General features: G+C 42.5%; 1 protein-coding gene across 3 annotated transcripts; it reads left to right on the top strand.

The window, feature by feature from the left end:
- Positions 1-497: 497 nt before the first annotated feature.
- On the top strand, positions 498-18,933 carry aclyb (ATP citrate lyase b). 3 transcript variants are annotated; one of them, XM_069691738.1, is made up of 30 exons: positions 498-583; positions 3,615-3,796; positions 4,122-4,244; positions 5,421-5,483; positions 5,909-6,099; positions 6,653-6,732; positions 6,963-7,093; positions 7,498-7,616; positions 7,881-8,017; positions 8,341-8,402; positions 9,148-9,265; positions 9,555-9,709; positions 10,386-10,479; positions 10,726-10,782; positions 11,445-11,474; positions 12,895-13,036; positions 13,608-13,776; positions 13,897-14,001; positions 14,199-14,395; positions 14,543-14,624; positions 14,720-14,830; positions 14,940-15,067; positions 15,161-15,254; positions 15,569-15,723; positions 15,840-15,990; positions 16,191-16,334; positions 16,488-16,601; positions 16,695-16,777; positions 17,306-17,382; positions 17,474-18,933. In XM_069691738.1, exons 2-30 carry the CDS (start codon positions 3,638-3,640, stop codon positions 17,566-17,568), a joined length of 3,366 nt encoding a protein of 1,121 aa, XP_069547839.1. In that variant the 5' UTR covers positions 498-583; positions 3,615-3,637; the 3' UTR covers positions 17,569-18,933. The 3 variants fall into 3 exon arrangements, with proteins under 3 accessions (XP_069547839.1, XP_069547840.1, XP_069547841.1); XM_069691739.1 differs by lacking the exon at positions 10,726-10,782; XM_069691740.1 differs by lacking the exons at positions 10,726-10,782; positions 11,445-11,474.
- Positions 18,934-20,057: the final 1,124 nt, after the last annotated feature.

Here is a 20,057-nt window from a genome sequence, read left to right as displayed (position 1 = left end):
GTTATTCTTCTGATAATATTCTGACTTTAAAAGTTAAATTATGGTTACAGGACCTTCAATTGTGGGTATGTTTTGATTAACTATCTGTAAATCAAAAAATCTTGAGTGCATCTTTCATCACTGTTTATAGATTCCCATGTGATTAAACAGAACCTGAGAAATAACCCCAATTTTTTTGTTGTTGTTGTTGTGCACAACCACTTCTTTTTTTCTTTTTTTCCCCTCCCCTCTCTGGATTAAGTCGCCCTGCGATTTATGTAATTTTTCACCGGACCTCATTTTAAATTTCACACTTTTCGTGATTCGTAGTAAAAAAAAAAAAAAGGGGTGGTGGGGTGGTGGAGGGTGGAGGAACTGGTGTCGTCACGTGACCGGGTCTCAGCCAACCAGGCGCTCGCACCGACGTTATAATCGGTCGGCAGATTATGGTGCGACAGGAGGAGAGTGAGGTGGCAGCGAGCGAGCAAAGCAAGCGGTACTTCCCCCCCCCTCCTCGGCGCAAGAACGACTCACTTCAACCGTTGTCATTTGTTGTCGGGACGCGACTCCTTCGCTTCAAGAAGGTGTTACTTGCATTGACAAGGTAAGAGGCTCCTCTCAAAATGACCTCACGGCGCCAACGTTAAGACATCTTTTTGGGGGAGTCGCGGTTAGCTAGCGACTGTCTGCGCCGCAGCAGTTCGCCATTGAAGGATTTGAGGTTTAGCGGATGTGAGATGCTGCGAGGGGAAGGGGTCCTCCTGCCGGAGCTGCCGTCACCGACGAGCTCGCCGTCTCCTGCGTCGTTTTTAACCTTCGTGTCGGGCTTTAATCGACTCGTGTTAATTACAAACGGCCAATGCATCATCCCGAAAACAGCATCTCCCTCGAGCTGCATTATTTCCCCTTCCTCCTCCTCCTCCTCTTCCTCCTCCTCCTCTTCCTCCCTCCGATGAAAGTGTGTTTCTACATCGCCGTTCCTCTCCCGGAAGTTGTTCCGCCGTTTACCCTGCGGCGACATCAGTTTTTGCGTTATTTGCTGAACTTGCCAAGGCCATCTCGTTGACCGGGGCTTGCGGTGGGTGTGGTAGCTGCTCACAGGAGCTTCATTCACAAGTGTTGCTTGGCGTCGTGCACGTGATGTCGTTACTGTGCACCGGAGGAGTGATGCTAAAGCAGCAGCAGCAGCAGCTGTCTCTTAAGCAGCCCCCCTCCACCTCTCTTCCCCAACCCCCTCCCCTCGGTGACCCCTGTGATCCCGCTGCTCCCCCCCCCCCCCCCAAAAAAAAAAAAATCCAGGTTCCTTCCTCTCAGGAGTCTCCACAGTGACACACATTTCACGGCGAGGTAGCTTCAAACAATAGACTGGACCCGTGGATTATGTCGGGCTAAACACTGGGACATCTGTCGACTTCCCAGGTTTAGAGATCTTGCAGACTTCCTCTCGGTGTTCAAGTGCTGCAGCTGAAAGAAGAAGAAGAAAAGGGGGAAAAAAAAAACCCACTACTGCTTGCAGTTTCAGAAGCTCGAAATAAAAGCACTGTGAAAATGTTATCGGCACAGATGTAGAGCAGATGATATACATGCGACCAGGGCTCACTGCTGATCACTGTGTAGTTGGTGGAGGAGGTGGTGAAGACTGCTATCCAGCTGTCACAATATCTTGCAATATCCATTAATTACATCTGTAAACTTTTGGCTCTTATTCAAAAGAATCCTGATGTGTGTGTGTGTGTGTGTGTGTGTGTATATATATATATATATATTAGTTGTGGTAGACGTGGCTGAGCAGGTCTGGCAACATAGCTATGTTTAAAACAAGAATGACAGGAACCTGCTTTCTTTGTCTCATCTTATCCAACACGTGATCACTTTAAAGACATGTTTGATTGTTACCTCGTGGATCGGATCAGGTTTTTGTCACTGATTAAACTTGGTTGTGATTCAGTCTTCCTTTTGGACCAATGCCACGTGACACATGAGAGTACTGTACATCTGCAGCAGTTATCAATTCCTCACGTAATATAATCAGTTCATGGTGTTGCCTATGAAATGTAAAACACAAAAACTATGAAGTACATGCCCTGCACATAAAACAGAAAAGTAGGAAGTCATTTTTGTTTTTTAAAATGACAATACCAGCTGTTTAATCACTATTTGCTGAATATCATTCCATTGATTGACAGATCGTTTTGGCTCTACCTGCTTCTTTGATCTGTTGCCAAGTCTTTTCTCATGTGTTAGACAAACACTGATTTGTTGATTTGAAGGAAGGACTAAAGTAACCGTGCACACATTATTAAATAATTGGATGTACAGACGCGTGAGTGTTTTTAAACTTTAAAAAAAAAAAAGGATTTAAAAGAAGAACAAATCACTTTGAGTGTTGACAGCTCTCCTCTGTGCTCAGTGAGATGACCACAGCTTAACTGGTAAACAAAACTGTGACACCGAGGAGGTATAAAATCATTTATTTCCAGCTTCAGCTGTTTTGGAACAAAGTGTGATTGAGCTGTCATCAGTCACAGACAAGAACCTTAAATCTCGGCAGTAATTCTGTTTAATCAGGGCTTTTTCCAGTGGCTAGCTTTGTCAACCCTAAACAGGGAAATGATTCTTTCAGATGAATGATGGCATTTATGCACACGACAAGCAAAACGAACACAGGGAAACCTTATCGAGTTGGTAAACGGAGGCAAAAGATACAAGTTTATGCAATTGTACAGACAAGTTCGTTTTCTAAGTTCTGTTTCATAAACTCAGATGATTTGTCCATAACTGTCTCCAGGTCTGTTTAGATTCTCAACATATTCATGTGAGAACAACTACATCAAAAAAACAGCATTGCATCACCCCCAACTTAAACAAATATCATTTAGATTTGATTAGGTTTCCTCATTGCCAGTCGAGTGTATTGAATACATGTGGACATGCATATATTTCCAGTGAGAGTACACTTTTAGAAAAGACTGTAACATTAAATCACATCTCACTGCGTGCACATGTAGGCCTGTCAGAATATTACATAAATGCCTGTTTATAATTATTTGAGCTGACCACAATTATATTGCATAACTGTTAGAACAGTTTGCATGCAACAGCTGGATGAAACTAAAACAATTGTCATATTTCCGTAAATATTCTCATTGGGTGCGTCACCATATCTTGTTTCCTCCACTTCTGTGGTTTAATTGGACAATTAATGCCATCAACTGCTTTTCGTGAGGCGGTTCACTTTTAATATTTGAATGGGCCACATTTCGATGATCATCTATCGACTTTATCATGTGGTTAGTTGCAAAGCCGAACCCCACAGCCTATAATCAGCTTTTCTTCTTCATAAGTTGTATTATTAAACTATGATTAGGCTTTTACTTTAATAATGGCATAAAATGAATGGAGGGGGGAAAAAAATTAACTCATGGATTGCAGACATTTGTACGACAGTTAATTGACGACTAGAAAGTCATGTTTGTGACAGCATGTGTCCATCAGAGCTTGATGGTTGCCTTTCCCTCATCTCGCTTTAAACTCGGAACACGCTTGGCCCGTGCTTATTTTGTTGTCGTTCTTTTATCTCTCGGTATCCATACGATGACTCGGTGGATTTAACTGTTCACCTCCTTCGCCCAAAGGTCCTGTGCTATCCAGCGCTGCCATGTCGGCGAAAGCCATCTCGGAGCAGACGGGGAAGGAGTTCTTGTATAAGTACATCTGCACCTCGGCTGCTGTGCAGAACCGCTTCCGCTATGCGAATGTAACGGCAGAGACGGACTGGGACGGCCTCACACAGGAGCACCCGTGGCTGCTGACGGAGGTAAGACTATTGCGATGGCTTCAGTAATACAACCTCAAGAGCCTTCTACTACCCCGACTACTTCCACTCGTCTGACTTTTTCTCCAACCGGTAAAGGATTATTAAAATCACAAGTCTAATTACGTACTGAACATCACCGAGTCTGTTTACAGAATTTGCGGGACATTATGTCATTACTGTTACAGAGGCATGGGACTCCGTGTGTAGCTGCATTGAGTGACTGTCTGTGACCTGGTTTCAATTTGGTAGTTTTGCTTGCGTTTCTACGAATCTTTGGCTTTTATGTCAAATCCGTGGGACATTTCTTCCACTTCCCCTCTCGTAGAGGCTGGTGGTGAAGCCAGATCAACTGATCAAGCGACGCGGGAAACTCGGGCTGGTGGGCATCAACCTGGACCTGCAGGGAGTCCGGGAGTGGCTCAAAGCTCGCCTCATGAGAGAGACCACTGTGAGTTGGCTTTAGTCTCTGCGCTCGGATCAAAAACAACCCGGTGTTACCTTTTTGAGGCAATAAAATACAACCCAGGAATTCTGCACTCGGGAGTAAAAGACACCCAACACACTGCCCATAATACTATGCGGAAGCATCTTACTTCAAAGTTGTTTTTGTTCATTATGATAATCATCAGGTAGAACATTGCGTCATATCCTATTTTGGTTGCAAAATCATTAACTAGATATGTGCAAGCGGATGTGTTTGATTGGCCAACACAATGCTGCTGCAGTTGGGCAAAAGTTGCCTCTGTGCCATGAAGGTGCTTCTTCTTTTTGTTACTTTTTTTTGTACAACCACCATGCCAATAACTTTTATCTTCTTTGATGTTCATTGTTTTTTTTTAAATTATATCCACATGGAGATTTGGGACTTAACTGCAAACATAGTACTGATTGTACATGTGGTGAATAAAGGGCACAAAGAAAACAAATTTTAAACGACAAGAATCCATTCGATCTTCAATATGATTTCCACATGGTCTTTGTTCTTTTAATGTAAAACTCCCTAGTAATGATGTCAAAAATGAAGACAACAGTGTTGCACGAGAGCCTGGCCCTCTAGTAAATCGCACGAGTGCCACATTGTGTCGCAACATTTGGAGCTGTTATGCATAGAAACATGATGTCCTGTGGCAGAGGCCGTGGGCTCAGGTTTAGATGTGGCAGGTCAGAGGGTGGTCTATTCTGGTCCACCATGCAGACCTGCTACACAGCTCTTCAAACAGGCAGCTGCCATATTTTCAACTCATAAGAAAGAGTTTTATACTATCAGACCATTGCTGGGTGCTTTTTTTTTTTTTTTTTTTTTTTTTAAATGCCTTTTACTCAATAAAAAAAAAAGATTGAATGCACACATAGAAATACTGGGAAAAAAAATCAAAATAAAAGGGTTGTAAAGGTGACAAGACATTAAAAAATATTTCAGTGTCTTGTCATAAAAATTTAATTGGGGCGTAGCATATAATGCGCACATTTCACTTTTACTGACACGGTTACAAAACCTATATTTCCTATTTTTCCAAAAAAAAAACATATTCAATGGAGCTATTCATGCCCATACACAGTAGTGTCCAATATAATTAGGTTAAACTAACATGGTGGTTGGTGACATTGTGTTTGTCTTGAAAAGGTGGGAAAGGCGAAAGGTGTGCTGAAGAACTTCCTCATTGAGCCGTTTGTTCCACACACACAGGTAACGTATGCCAGCGTCTCGTGTTTCATCATTCCACACCCGGTTTGTTACTTTGAAAGCCAAGTCACGGTTATTTGCGCAGCCTTTAAAGTCTTAAGTAGTTCCACAGACCTCCTCGAGCAAAGAACGCAAACGTTGAAAACACATAGCAGCACAATCAAGCATCCTGGTTAGGTTGTGGGTTTTGTATGAAGGTAAGTGTGTAATACAGTTTGTCGGTTTCCTCAAATATTTGACGGGAACAAACTGAGGGTGACTTATGCTGCAGCATTTGTTTGTCTCGGTCGTCATCTGTCCATATGCGAGAAAGCGTACCTGCGTGAACTGACTATTCAAATCTAATGTTCAAACATCTTGTCAGCCCGGTCTCGTGCGGTTTGCGGAAATCGGTGTACTCGGGCCTAACTCTCTGCTGTCCCACTCAGGACGGAGAGTTTTATGCGTGTATCTACGCCACACGGGAGGGCGACCATGTGCTCTTCCACCACGAGGGAGGAGTGGAGGTGGGTGACGTGGACGCCAAGGCCCACAGGCTGATGGTTGCGGTGGACGAGAAGCTCAGTGAGGACCAAGTCACGGAGCAGCTCCTCACACACGTCCCTGATGACAAGAAACAGTACGGACACCATTTTTTTTTTTTTTTTTAATTCGCTTACATTTTCATATGGAAAATTACGCCTACATGTATTATAACAGAATTAGATCGGGCAGTATAGGACAGAGTGTCGCTGTATCTCAATCACTGCATTTGAGGGGACTCTGTGTCTTTAGTGCAGTTCTTGTGTCCTTCACTATTCTGACCTTGAGTGGTGTATTTAGTTTTTTTTCCCCTCATTTTTCAAATTCCATTCCCAGTGCGCTGAGAACATCCTGACCTCTCTTTTAATCAGAATACTGTTATATTTGCATTTTGTTTCTAATCATTCTAGCATTTCATGTAAAGTATGATCCACTGTGAACTCTGTCATTGCTGCCCTGTCTGTTGTAAATGACCGTATTCAGCATAATTGTTTGACAACACTATATTATTTACAGTACATTGTGTTTTGTGAACGAGAATAACTTGTCTACTCTCATTCCGTTTTCTTGAGTTCCTTTTTACTAAGACTTGCTTTCTTTTTCTCTTCTTGTATGTTGATTTTAATTTACCACTTTCTTCTTCCTTAAAGAGTCCTGGCTAGTTTTATTGTGGGCCTCTTCAACTTCTATGAGGACCTATACTTCACCTATCTTGAGATCAACCCCCTTGGTAAACCACTTCACTGAATACTAATGAGCCGAGTACAATACTGCACAATGTCATTATCGTTACTGTGACAGCGCTTTTTATTCATGAGAATGAATCGAGTAGGTCAAGTGAATGAAATGGTTAACAAGTCACTTATTTTTGCAAATAATATTTCAAATCAAGATCATGAATTTTTGTGGAAAACATAAAAAAATTGAAATAATAACTTGCCTTTTGATTGTCTTGACCAGTCGTCACCGAGGATGGAGTGTACATCCTCGACATGGCAGCCAAGATTGATGCCACAGCAGATTACATCTGCAAGGCTAAATGGGGTGATGTGGAGTTTCCTCCACCCTTTGGAAGAGAAGCATATCCAGAGGTGAGATCTGAAGGACCATAAGTCAGATTTCCATGTGTCTGTTAGGTTGTTACGCCCGAGTCTATAGTCTTGATTTTTCACCATATATTCATTCAAGATGTACACATTGAATGCTGTGGGGGAATATGTTCTTGATGATGTTTTTTTTTTTTTTTTTTTTTTTAATTGCACATATAATAATCTTTATAAGTAATTACACCTTAAAACATTTTTTTTTTTTTTTTTTTTTTATTTCAATCCCCTCCCTTCCTTTAAAATGGCACTATTACTTAGCTTTACTGACACTTAAAATAGTCCAGATTCAAATGCACAACAGACTTAAATCTCAGTTCATGCCTTCATCCTTGGTGTTGTGTACTCGTTTGACCAGAATGTTATACCACTATATTTTTTGTCACTTGTAGGAGGCCTACATCGCAGATTTAGATGCAAAAAGTGGTGCCAGTCTGAAGTTGACCCTGCTGAACCCTCAAGGCAGGATCTGGACCATGGTGGCTGGAGGAGGGGCTTCAGTAGTCTACAGGTAGGTCGTTGAATTAAAATGTTAATGTGGGACTATTAAATTGACGGAAGCTATTCAAAGTGATTTGGTGAATGAAATACATACTACATACTGTATTAAACATTCGGTGCCACTTCTTTTTTCACTGATGTAAGGAAACGTTTCCTTTTTTTTTTAAGAAACACCAGTTTGCCGGCTCAACATTTTCTTGGGTTAATTAAAACTGAAAACAATTAACTACAAGCAGGATAAAGTATTTGAATGTTGTTCTTCCCTCCTCTTCAGCGACACCATCTGCGACCTGGGTGGGGTGGATGAGCTGGCCAACTATGGCGAGTACTCCGGTGCGCCCAGCGAACAGCAGACCTACGACTATGCAAAAACCATCCTCTCTCTCATGACTCGTGAAAAACATTCTCTAGGTTGGTACAGCCACAGATTCATTAGAGCTTGTTTTTCCAAACAGGGTTAAAAAAAAAAAAAAGTGGGCCAAAGGTAAAAGACATACCTCAGAAAAAACATTCTGGATGTTTGAGATAGACTAGATCTTCTTCTTTGTAAGAAACCAGTGTTGGATTCTTCTTCTGCAATGTGACCTGCTGGTTTAAGTTCAGTGTATGACAAGGCCACTATTCACTATGTGGAAGCTGCCAGCAATAGACATCATGGCTGACACCAAACTATGTTACTGGGGTGTCAAATTTCAGTCGCGGACATATTCTTAACATGTTCCTTTATCCTACAGGGAAAGTGCTGATCATCGGAGGAAGTATTGCCAACTTCACTAATGTAGCAGCCACATTCAAGGTGAAACACACTGATGTGATTATCTGAAACACTGAAAAGTAAATTATGTTCATTCCAAATGTTATTGGTGGGTTTCAAAGTTTGATTAAATTAGTAAATGATTTTATTATTTTTCCAAAGAGTAAAAAGAAACTCCAACACAATTTTTAATTATTTTCTGAGAAAGTAAAGAAAGTAGTCCCTGTATTGTTTCCATGTTTATATTGGCTAAATTGCAACAGCTTCACTCCTTGTTGAGAAGTCTACTCTTTTTGGTTGTAGCCGACTAAATATATTTTACATTTATGGCCAGAAAACCTTTTGCAGCCCGTGTCAGCTGTAACCCGTCGACGTCATGGTTTCAGATTAGTATGAAACTTGACATTGAGCCCTTGAAGGCAAATTAGAGCCGAGAACAACAACTCCTGTACTTACTGCCGCTAAGGTTCTCCTTCTGTGTTTCGTTTGGCACAGCACTGTAACGCATTAAAGACGCATAACCAGGTTTTGAAATAATAAGACGTAGTCGAAGACAACGCCAAGTATTGTATGTGAAACGGTCAACATAGAATATTGATGCACTCAGTAACACCGTTTGTATGAACACAGCGTTACCTACCTTGGTCCTTTTGTTTATATCCAGTTGTAGATTTAGTAATGGGTGTGAATTCAAACGACACTGGCGGAGCTTGTGTCTCTTGAGCCACTCTTTCTGCTGGATAGACTTTTCATGCATCACACAGCTGACCTGCCTGTCTCTCTCCAGGGAATTGTCAGGGCCATTAAAGATTACCAAGGTCCTCTGAAGGAGCACGAGGTCACCATATTTGTCCGACGTGGCGGGCCCAACTACCAAGAGGGGCTGAGGGTGATGGGGGAAGTAGGTGAGTAAAATTGGACTGAGGATCGTAGTGGTCTCGCACATTAATAATATACATGTTACAGTTGTAATTCATTTGTTGTTACTGTTTTTAATCCTTGTTTTCAAGTGATTGTTCAAATTATTAGGCTACAGATTACAGGGAAAAGGGATTCTCTGACTATATACTGTTTTGAAGTGCGCATGTGCTTGAATGCTGTTCTTTTTCTTTTTCTTTTTTTTTTAATAAGTCCAGTCGGTAGATATGTCCCAAGACTACGCCGTTAAACCCAAGTGTTTTCCTTCTCTGTTAGGAAAGACCACAGGTATTCCTATTCACGTGTTTGGAACTGAGACTCATATGACAGCCATTGTTGGGATGGCCCTGGGCTACCGGCCAATCCCTAACCAGCCTCCAATGGACTCGCACACTGCGAACTTCCTCCTCAATGCCAGCAACAGCGCAATGGTATTTGCATTCATTGACTGACTTGTTGTGTAAATAATACAGGATGGTCTTCATCTTATTAACTACTCTCTTAAAGAAATTATACGCATGAAAAATGCACAGCGTTTCCACTGGCTATGAACTTAATATTCCTTTTCTTTAACTCCCACAACAGTAAAACTGGACATTTCACTATTTAACTGAGATGCACAAATGGCTCCAATATGTGCAAGTTCAGGTGCAAAATGTTTTTGCATGTCAAGTGAATTTATTTGTGATATACAGTTCAGTCCTTAATGTTTAAACACAGTCTAAGCTTTGAAAGGTTTGGACTTTGAAACTTTTTTGAGTGTCTTTATTGTTTTATGTTCCCTGATTCATCTTTTGACATCGTCTCTGTGCTCTTTAGTGTTTTTATTTGTCCACTGTGCAAACTTATGTCAATAATTGACTCTGGCAGATGTTTAGCTTTGAGGTACTAATTTCTTTCCTTTTATTGTGTGACAATAAAAAAACACAGCAGTACCTTTTTATTTTCAACATCATGCAACCATTTTAAATAATGTTACATTTAAAAATGATCATTTCAATCCAGGCTGTGTTCAGGGAAATTGTGCCATGCTGCCACTCCTCTTTAGATGCTTCTGTTAGAATTTAAATACCATAAATATGTGTGTGTCTCTCTCGTTTGTACCAGACTCCGGCTACAACAAGGACGGCTTCGTTCTCTGAACCCAGGACGTCTAATGATGCCACCCCGGCCAAAAAGTCTAAAGCAGGTCTTTTAGCAGGTAATTTAACACGGAGGCACTTCTGAACTGCTTCCTCACAGCAAGACTCCATGTAAACTCATGCACTTCTGCTTTTTCATTTGTCTTATCCTTGCTTTTTGTATTTCTCCCTTCCTGACACCACAAATGCTATCTCTGCTATTGTGCGTTTTAATTTGATTTAAATTTCTTCCTCCTCCTCCTCCTCTTGTTTTGCTGCACACATTGTCCACTCACCCTCGTCTCTTTCATGCCTGTTTCTCTAAGACTCCCTTCATTCTATACTGTGGCCTCTGAAGAATGTGGTCACAGGCGATTGGAAAGGTAAGTGGTAGGTGTGCCATGCCCTCACTGCGTTCGGCTGCCCACACACTCTACATCGGTTTGCCCTTTTTCCCCTCTTTTACCCATCACCCTTCTAATGTTGGTACAAAGATGTGTGTCTGAGTGTGACACCTACATATTTGCATCACCTCAGTAGTCTTTTGGGTACATTGCATTCTTCTGCAATAAGAGTTTGTATCTTTTTGATAAGAACAAGTTGTGTTTGAAATAATTAAACAGTGTAAATTGTGGATAATCTGCAAATGAAGCATGTCGTCCATTTTTCTAAAGACCCGTAAATGTAAAGCTCTTTAGAAAATACTTGTTGTCTCCGCACTGAGTTGTGTGTTGCTGTGTAGGGTCACCGTTAAAGGTCAGTTGAGTTAAACGATGGCTATGAGAATATAGGATTTGAAATGTGACTTGACTGTTCTTTTTAGATTGCTTCTTACAGCAGCACAGTAGAGGCACGCTCTGTAGGCGCTGAGCTTTGCATGCTCTTTCCTCCGCTGTGCTTTCAGAGATGACACACCGTTGCCACAATGCATTGCAGTGTGTTCTGTGAATAAGATACAGAAAAGTCAGACTCATTCTTTTTCTCTTGTTTTTTTTTTTTGTGTGTGTGTGTGTTCATTTTGTGTTCCCGTCCTGTGGGGTCACAGAAGCTCAAGCCTCAGCAGGCTGCAGCGGAGGTATGGAAGGGTGTCAAAAACCTGTGTTCCTGCCCTCTCAGCTCTCTGTCCACTTCCCTCTGCCTTCTTGTTTCTGTCTGCTCTCTGGTGTTGATCCACAGCCTGTCCCTCCCTTTTCTCATTCTTACGTCCGGGGTGCCGTTTTATTTCAGACTCTTAACTTTGCTGAACAGACTGACATTGCTGAATCGGCTGGAATTTGTCTGGTAAATCCTGTAATGCCATAAAGTGTAACCGAGGCAATTTTTTTTTTTTTTTTAACATTGTTGGAATTGTTTGAAGGAATACCTAAAGACAAAACGGTGATAATAATTATATTGTGGAGAAAAACTGATCACTTTAACACAGTATGTGCCAGTTTCATCCCAAAACGGTACTCCTCAATCAGTTAGAGGCGCAGTGGTAATTCGACTTCTCGAAGATCAGATGTAACAACAGAAGGCGGAGAGCAGGAGAGACTTGGGAGGACTGGAACAAACGTGTGGCTGCATAGTTTATTATTTGAACTAATCAACAAAAGCGTCAAAGCACATTGTACACTAACATCATATTTTGAAAGATGGTTCCTCACATCTGTTGCAGAGTTGTGCCATTCTTCCCATATTTCAGCTCAGTCTGGACACAAAATTAAAACAATTTCAGATTCTCAGTTTCTTTCTTGCGCTGCTGCTGGGTTGTTGTGGTATTTGGATAATTAAATGATCAAAACTGCGCCATAGAGACTCGGAGGTTATGTCTTCCAGACAAGTTTATATTTGTATTTCCAAGGGGGGGAAATGTCACAGCAACTTTTATATACCTACTAATGAAATATGTTGCCGAGAGAATGCCGAGTAGAACCACGCAGGACTTTCTTGATGGTTCTCCCTCCATGGGAGTGGAAGTTGCTGGCTGTGTTAAGAACAACAATGCAGCTGCTCAGGTGTTGTGCAGAACAAAGTTATTGGAAGTGCGTGAGAACGAGGTTTATTATCTAACTTCAGTCGGACTCAAAGTCTACCTGAAATGTTTAAATATTGCGAAGTTCCAAGTTCATCTTTTGAACGGTTTTCAGCAACTTTTGAGGGGGCGGATAAAATAACTTGGTTGTAACGATAAATGCGTGTTACTTTATCAGGTTGAATGGAAGCAGCATTTGTCAGCTAAAATGAACGTCTGGTCGAACACCTGACGTGCATTTCACATTGTACACGTCAAACAAAATGGGATGGGGGGGGCTTCTGTAGCAGTATTTGCGGTGGTGAGGTGTTATTTTCTCTACCTCTTCACACTGAGTTCTCTCTACACTCTGCTTGTCACCATCCCCAATCTTGCCGTTTTCCTACATCTGACTCCATTCTTTTGTCTGTGATTTGGTTTTTATTTCAGCTTCCAGTTCTGACATGAATCTCTCTCTCCTTCTGTCTTTTTGTTGCTTCAGCTAAACCGACCACACTCTTCAGGAAGCACACCAAGGCCATTGTCTGGGGCATGCAGACACGGGCGGTGCAAGGCATGCTGGACTTCGACTACGTATGCTCGCGGGACGAACCTTCGGTGGCAGCCATGGTCTACCCCTTCACGTAGGTGGCCCAGCGTCGTGCAGTCGCACGAGTTTAATTACAGTTGAGCTGATGTTCCTCTTATTTCAAAATATTGCTGAACTGTTGCAGCAAATTTCTCCAGAAATCACAATGATTTGACTTGAAAACATCCCTTTTTATTATAAATCGAGGATGCTGTAATGAACAAAAATTGACTTTGGCCAGCTGTTTTAACCACTAGCGTTAAGGGTTTCCTTATTCATCCTTTTTTTCTTGTTTTTTAAAATATAAGGTCTGATGTTGTTCTTATTAATTGTATTTATCTAACTGGCTGGCCTACAGTATGCTGTACTGAGGTAAAAAAAAATATATATATATTTTCAGTTGGAAACCAAACACAAAAAAGCTCTCGAGACAGGATATTTAATTGACTTTAATGTAGTATTCTTCTCGCCCCATTATTGAGTAATAATCTTGCAGCTATCGATCCCTGGTGGGGAAGAAATGACACCTGTTTCCTGAGAAATTTTGCCGGTTCAAGTAAAGTTCTTTAGCTTCATTCGTATTCTGCTTTTTTTTTTTTTTTTTTTTACATCCCTATGTTGCTCAGTGGAGATCACAAACAGAAGTTCTATTGGGGTCACAAAGAGATCCTGCTGCCGGTCTATAAGAACATGGCCGATGCCATGAAGAAGCACCCTGAGGTGGACGTCCTGATCAGCTTTGCTTCACTGCGCTCGGCCTTTGACAGCACAGTGGAGGCCATGCAGTACCCACAGGTAGAAACGCAGAGGGCACAATACGATACGTTTACATATGAGCTCACACTTGATTGCGGGAACAGCTGAGTACGAGACGGAAATCTTGAGTCGACCTGTCTGGTTTACTTCCGTCTCCAGATTCACACGATCGCAATCATAGCCGAGGGCATCCCCGAAGCTCAGACTAGGAAGATGATCAAGATGGCTGATGAGAAAGGCGTCGCTATCATCGGCCCTGCTACGGTAAGGGAGCTTCATCGCGCCGAAGACATCCTCTTGAAAACGGACTATAAAGTACCACGCTACACTGTAAATGTAATGGTCGTTGTCTCCGTCTATGAATGCGTAATTGAGCTTCATGCGCAGTGTATGAAAGCAGAAGATGAGGCCTTTCCAACCCACGTGATGTAATTCAGTCCCTATTACTCTTCGTCTCCCAGGTTGGTGGCATCAAGCCGGGCTGTTTTAAGATCGGTAACACTGGTGGCATGCTGGACAACATTCTGGCTTCCAAACTTTACCGTCCTGGCAGCGTGGCATACGTGTCGCGCTCCGGGGGCATGTCAAACGAGCTGAACAACATCATCTCCCGCACCACAGACGGCGTCTACGAAGGTGTGGCCATCGGAGGAGACAGGTACAGACACTTGTAATTCTTAGGTTAGTCAAGGATAGTTGTCCTGTTGAAAGATGTTGTGAAACTGGATTTGAGATAATTGCTATACAGGCTTTACCGATTTTAAAATAGACCTTTTAAGTCCTTATGTTCTGATCCTGCGTCCAGATATCCAGGCTCCACCTTCATGGACCACGTCCTCCGTTACCAGGACACTCCAGGGGTCAAGATGATCGTGATGCTGGGAGAGGTGCGAGGAACTCCCAGGAACGCCTCCACTTTTACCTGTAGTATTTGTGCCGAACACTTTCCCACTTTAATATCTCTTTTTTCTTTGACACGCAGATCGGAGGCACGGAGGAGTACAAGATCTGCCACGGCATCAGAGAGGGCAGGATAACCAAACCTGTGGTGTGCTGGTGTATTGGAACATGTGCCACCATGTTTGCTTCAGAGGTCTGTTGTCTGTGTTGGAAAAAAACAAACTGGCTTTGGCTTTTTGCTGATGTTGTTACCCGGTAGAGCAAGAGGTCTTCACGTCAACATGCAATACTGCCATCTTCAGGTTCAGTTTGGCCACGCAGGAGCCTGCGCCAACCAGGCGTCGGAGACGGCAGTAGCCAAGAACCAGGCTCTGAGGGATGCTGGCGCTTATGTACCGAAGAGCTTTGATGAGCTGGGGGACGTCATCAGGTGGAAAACTCGTCACGCGCAACATACAACAACCTTCATCGCTGAATTGTGTCCAGATTAAGTCACTGATACTGTGTACATGTGTTGAAACAGCACGGTTTATGATGAACTGGTGGCCAACGGTACCATCGTTCCCTCCCAGGAGGTGCCTCCCCCAACAGTTCCTATGGATTACTCCTGGGCCAGGGTAAGAACCGTACAATACTCCTTTAAACCCAGAAATGTCTGGCATGGCTACTCAAATCTTGTGTAGTAATATATTTTTATTGATGCTTTTAAAAACTAGAGGCCAGCCAGTTTTCCATTTTTCTAGACGGTCATCTATTTACAGTTCCGTGACCTCAAACGTATTTCTTGCCGCTTATCCCCCGACGCACAGTTTGCAGTATGTCGACACCGATAGCCGCTCCACAACGTGAAGATATTTTCGCACTTTTGTTCATCACCCGCGTCGGAACCCATCCTTCATTTGTTTTTACTCTCCAACTGGACTTTCTCCAGGAGCTGGGCCTGATTCGTAAGCCAGCCTCATTCATGACGAGCATCTGCGACGAGCGAGGCCAGGAGCTCATCTACGCCGGCATGCCCATCACCGAGGTCTTTAAAGAGGAGATGGGTTTAGGAGGAGTGCTGGGTTTGCTCTGGTTCCAGCGCAGGTTGGTACGACCGGGGGAGATCAGGTTTCCCGAGAGGGGAAATGTTGGCTACTCGGCCCGCTTTTTTTTTTTTTCCAGTGGAATCAGCTGTGCTGTCCGTCCGTCCGTCCATCCAGGTTGCCGCGCTACGCCTGCCAGTTCATTGAAATGTGCCTGATGGTGACCGCTGATCACGGGCCGGCCGTCTCTGGTGCTCACAACACTATCGTCTGCGCTCGTGCCGGAAAAGACCTCATCTCAAGCCTCACCTCCGGCCTGCTCACTATCGTCAGTACCGCTCGCACACGTGCACATACTTCGAACGTAGACTCGTACAAAAACACGCACAATAACGCCGGGCCGTCACCTTCGGCAAAGAAATGAGGACAAATTCCACATATTTTCCAGAAGAATTCGTACGATGACGTGCTCGTTTAAATCGACCAGAATGCTTCTGTACCGTAACGTAATTTATTCGTGAAATCCAGGGAGACCGTTTTGGAGGCGCTCTGGACGCAGCAGCAAAGCAGTTCAGCAAGGCGTTTGACAGCGGCATGCTGCCCATGGAGTTTGTCAACAAGATGAAGAAGGATGGCAAGCTGATCATGGGCATCGGCCACAGAGTCAAATCGGTCAGCAACTCTCAACTTTTCACAACACCTGACGTGAACAACGTAATCTAGAAATGTTGCGACGTAGGAAAATGTTGAAACCGTATCTCTTCAAATTAGCTTTAACCGAGCTTCTCCGAGATGAATTGAAGCAAAGTTTGTTTCCGTTTCCAGATCAACAATCCTGACATGCGGGTGCAGATTCTGAAGGACTTTGTCAAGCAGCATTTTCCCTCCTCCCAGTTACTCGACTACGCTCTCGATGTAGAGAAGATCACCACCTCCAAGGTACCTCGGCAACAGCGAAGCAAAGCACGTGAAGCCAAGACGTTTTTTTTCCCCAAGTGACCCCGAATTAATTTTGCTTTCTTTATCGTTTAGAAACCCAACCTGATCCTCAACGTGGACGGTTTTATTGGCGTTTCTTTTGTGGACCTGCTCAGAACATGCGGTGGCTTCACACGGTGAGTTTTTCCGCCAGCAAAGCTGAATCTGGTATTATTTTGTACACGCAAGTGACTTGAAGGGATCCATTTAGTCTTTTTTTTTTTTTTTTTTACTTCAAAAAGTATTAACTACTTATCGAGGTGCAAAAAAAAAAACATAACTTTAAGACATAACACAATCTCAAGCACATATAAACAATAATTAGTTTATAACACTATAATCGAGTTGTTCGAAGATGTAAATATCTATACAACATCTGTCACCACTTGTATCACATTTTATATCAATAATGTTTTTCACTGTTGTCATGAATCTGTTTGTACACTAAACTGCACTACTGAGTGCTTGTTATTGACGGCAACATTTATTAAACACTTACGTCTGTGTTGCAAAGCTTGTATTTAGTGTGAACGTGTATTTTTCATAGAGGCATCGTAGAATAATGAGATGCCCGAAGTGTGTGTGTGTGTGTGTTGTCGCCCTAGTGTGTTGAGAGCACACTGTCCAGCAGTGTTTTTGTCTCATGAATGTTGAACTGGTTCCAGAGATGAGGCTGATGAATTTGTGGAGATCGGCGCACTGAATGGGATCTTTGTCCTCGGCCGTAGTATGGGCTTTATTGGTGAGTCCCAGTCTAACAGAGCCATGACACAAACTGGCCGTATTTTTACAGTAACAAGACATCTAACGTGTGTGTGTGTGTTTTGCAACAGGCCATTACCTGGACCAGAAGAGGCTAAAACAGGGTCTGTACCGTCATCCCTGGGACGACATCTCCTATGTGCTCCCCGAACACATGTCCATGTAATCTCCACATCGCAGAATGGAGCTCCCTTCCGGACGAGGCCGTCAAGCAAGCACTACACATCTTTTAGTTTGCGTACGTACACGACAGCAGCTGCCGCGGGGAAAACCGGGCAGGATGATTCCGGCGAGCAGGAGCGCTGTCCCACCGAGAGATCTGGGGGGGGGGAGACGTTTTCAATCTAGTTTTTATGGAGGAAAAAGGGGAAGTATATTTTTAGATTAAGTCTTTGACAAAAACTATTTAAAACGTCTTGAGATGTAACTTATTAACTTTTGAGCAAAGAGCCAGACCAATGCGAAATTACAGCAACTGCGAGAGCACAAAACCAATTGTTACAAAGAGAGCCAGAAAAAAAAATTCAGAGAACTGTTTTGCGTTGTTGGTGTGAAAGCAGGATTCAAAGTGCATTTCAATCCTGCCTCCTGCATCCCGATGCGTAGGAGATCTGGATAGTTAATCTGTTTTCTTTCAAGCTCAGCAGTACAGTCACGTTGTTTTATACTACTTTCAGAAATTAACCATGACTTCCTTTAATCAGCATTTTGCCTGTTTTCGTCCTCAAAAAAAAGTGATCTTAACTCTGCTTCCTGGCTTTCCGAGTATTGCACCTCAGTTTAAAACACGATAGCAAATCTAGATGTGATATCGCTTTTTAAAGTCCTTCTCCGAGTTTTACTCCCACTGAGAGTTTGTCTGTCATCACGAAGTAAACCAAAGTTATTTTTTTTAAAGGTTAAAAAAAAAAAAAAAAAAAAGAGTAGTGGGAGATTGTTTCATGCGTCGTGAAAAGAAGGCGTCATAATGGGGAAATAGAGTTGAAACACACGAGGAGTCAAGTGTCCCTCCACCATTTGCTTTTCCTAGAACAACCATGTTTACAACTGCAGTGGTTGAAGTTCATCAGCTACTGTAAACTAGAGGCCGTTTTGAGGTGTTCGAGTCTTTCCAAGTTTGAACTGAACTATTTGCTATATTCTGAATAACTGTGTCAGAAAACGGTAAGATGTCGAAGCATCGAGAGAGGGGGGGGGGAAACGAACGAACGAACGAACTGCTTCATGAATGAGCCCTGTGAGTCGCTTTCTTTTGGCGAGGGACCATGAAGGCAGTTTGTTTTACTTGGAGAAATAATTGCACATAATGCAGATGTCGGCTCTGCGAAGAAGCTGTCCTACGTTCGCTGAAGACTTGACACCAACTCGAAACACTTTGTAACTGCCCACTGTAATGCCTGCTGTGTTTGATCTTTGTTTCGCTGTTTTTATTTAACTGTGAAAAAAAATGCTCTTTTTTTTTTTTTTTTTTTTGTAATATGTAGTATGATATAACAGGACAATAATAAAGAACTCATTGTTTTACTTTTCATTTTGGCTGAAGTGTTTAATGTCCAAGTATGCGAGTCGAGACATGAACGGTGGCGGTGAGCCTGAAAGTTTATCTGTCGAAAGTTTTTGAAGAATTGCCCTATTTGTAGAATGTTATGAGAGTTTAGTTCAATCAATCCTCGGCAGAAACCGAGTTGATAATTGTTAACTTTAATCAAATTCACAGAGGGAGACCTACAGCTAAAAAAAAAAAAAATGGTGAATCTGTAACCTGGAAAGGAATTTCATTTACAACAATGACATACAAGAGTAGAGACCAAAAGCTGCTCCACACTGAGAGGAAAGCATGTTGGTTTACTCAGAATATGATATTTCATCTTTATTTGTGCGTTGGACTTCTTTCTGCAAGCACTAACGAACTGACGAAAAACGTGAACGCGAAATATTTCTACCTCTCAGGAAGCGAGCAAGTTTATTTACGTAAGCACATTTCTTACACGGATAAAAGCAAAAGATGGAACGTGGATATCAAAAATGTGGTTAGAAGAGAATAAAATCTATCAAATAATTTGGGCCCGAGCACCGGTGGTGCGAAAGCCCGATTGTTATTCAAGTGATTATTTGTATTTTCCTTATTCTTCTTACGAATGAATTCCCTTTTTGGAGGCTTTAACTTACTCGAAAGGTTATGAAAGTTGGAACACGCGTCTCTCCCGGAAATTTTTTTAAAATTACACGGGGGGCGTGGCCAAATGGCTCGCTAGCGCCCCCTAAACTTCAGCTCCGGCGGCTACATCTACCGGCATGCACAAAATTCGGTGGACATGTGGATCACACCTAGATGTACTGAAGAGTTTTTTGGCATCATGACCTCAACTTAACAGGAAGTCTGCCATTTTGAATTTAGTCTAGAATAACTTTTTTTTTTTTATTTGGGACATATTTGGGATGCTATAATATGATTTATTTTTTACATATTTCGGACATGCTGTGACTTTTTTTTCATATTTGGGATGACGTGCTATAGTGTGACTTTTTTTTCATATTTCGGACGACATGCTATACTGTGACATAATTTTGACAATTCAAAATGTAACTCTAAACAAAGTTCATGTGCAAGTCAGATTTCATGCAGCCACCTGTACGACTGCGACATGGAGCAGT

The sequence above is a fragment of the Brachyistius frenatus genome, unplaced genomic scaffold (assembly GCF_029030835.1).
Source record: "Brachyistius frenatus isolate BFR_SWC_R1_liver_20210118 unplaced genomic scaffold, ASM2903083v1 Contig_11, whole genome shotgun sequence".
NCBI lineage: Eukaryota > Metazoa > Chordata > Actinopteri > Embiotocidae > Brachyistius > Brachyistius frenatus.
Note: the sequence above shows the minus strand (reverse complement) of the source record. Positions and strands in the feature narration are given on the sequence as shown.

Bases quoted from the DNA above. Each gene is read 5' to 3' on its own strand.
- aclyb (XM_069691738.1), top strand. From the start codon at position 3,638: ATGTCGGCGAAAGCCATCTCGGAGCAGACGGGGAAGGAGTTCTTGTAT. The intron at 4,245-5,420 runs GTGAGTTGGCTT...TGTCTTGAAAAG, and splicing joins GCCTCATGAGAGAGACCACT to GTGGGAAAGGCGAAAGGTGT. The intron at 16,602-16,694 runs GTACCTCGGCAA...TTTATCGTTTAG, and splicing joins AGAAGATCACCACCTCCAAG to AAACCCAACCTGATCCTCAA.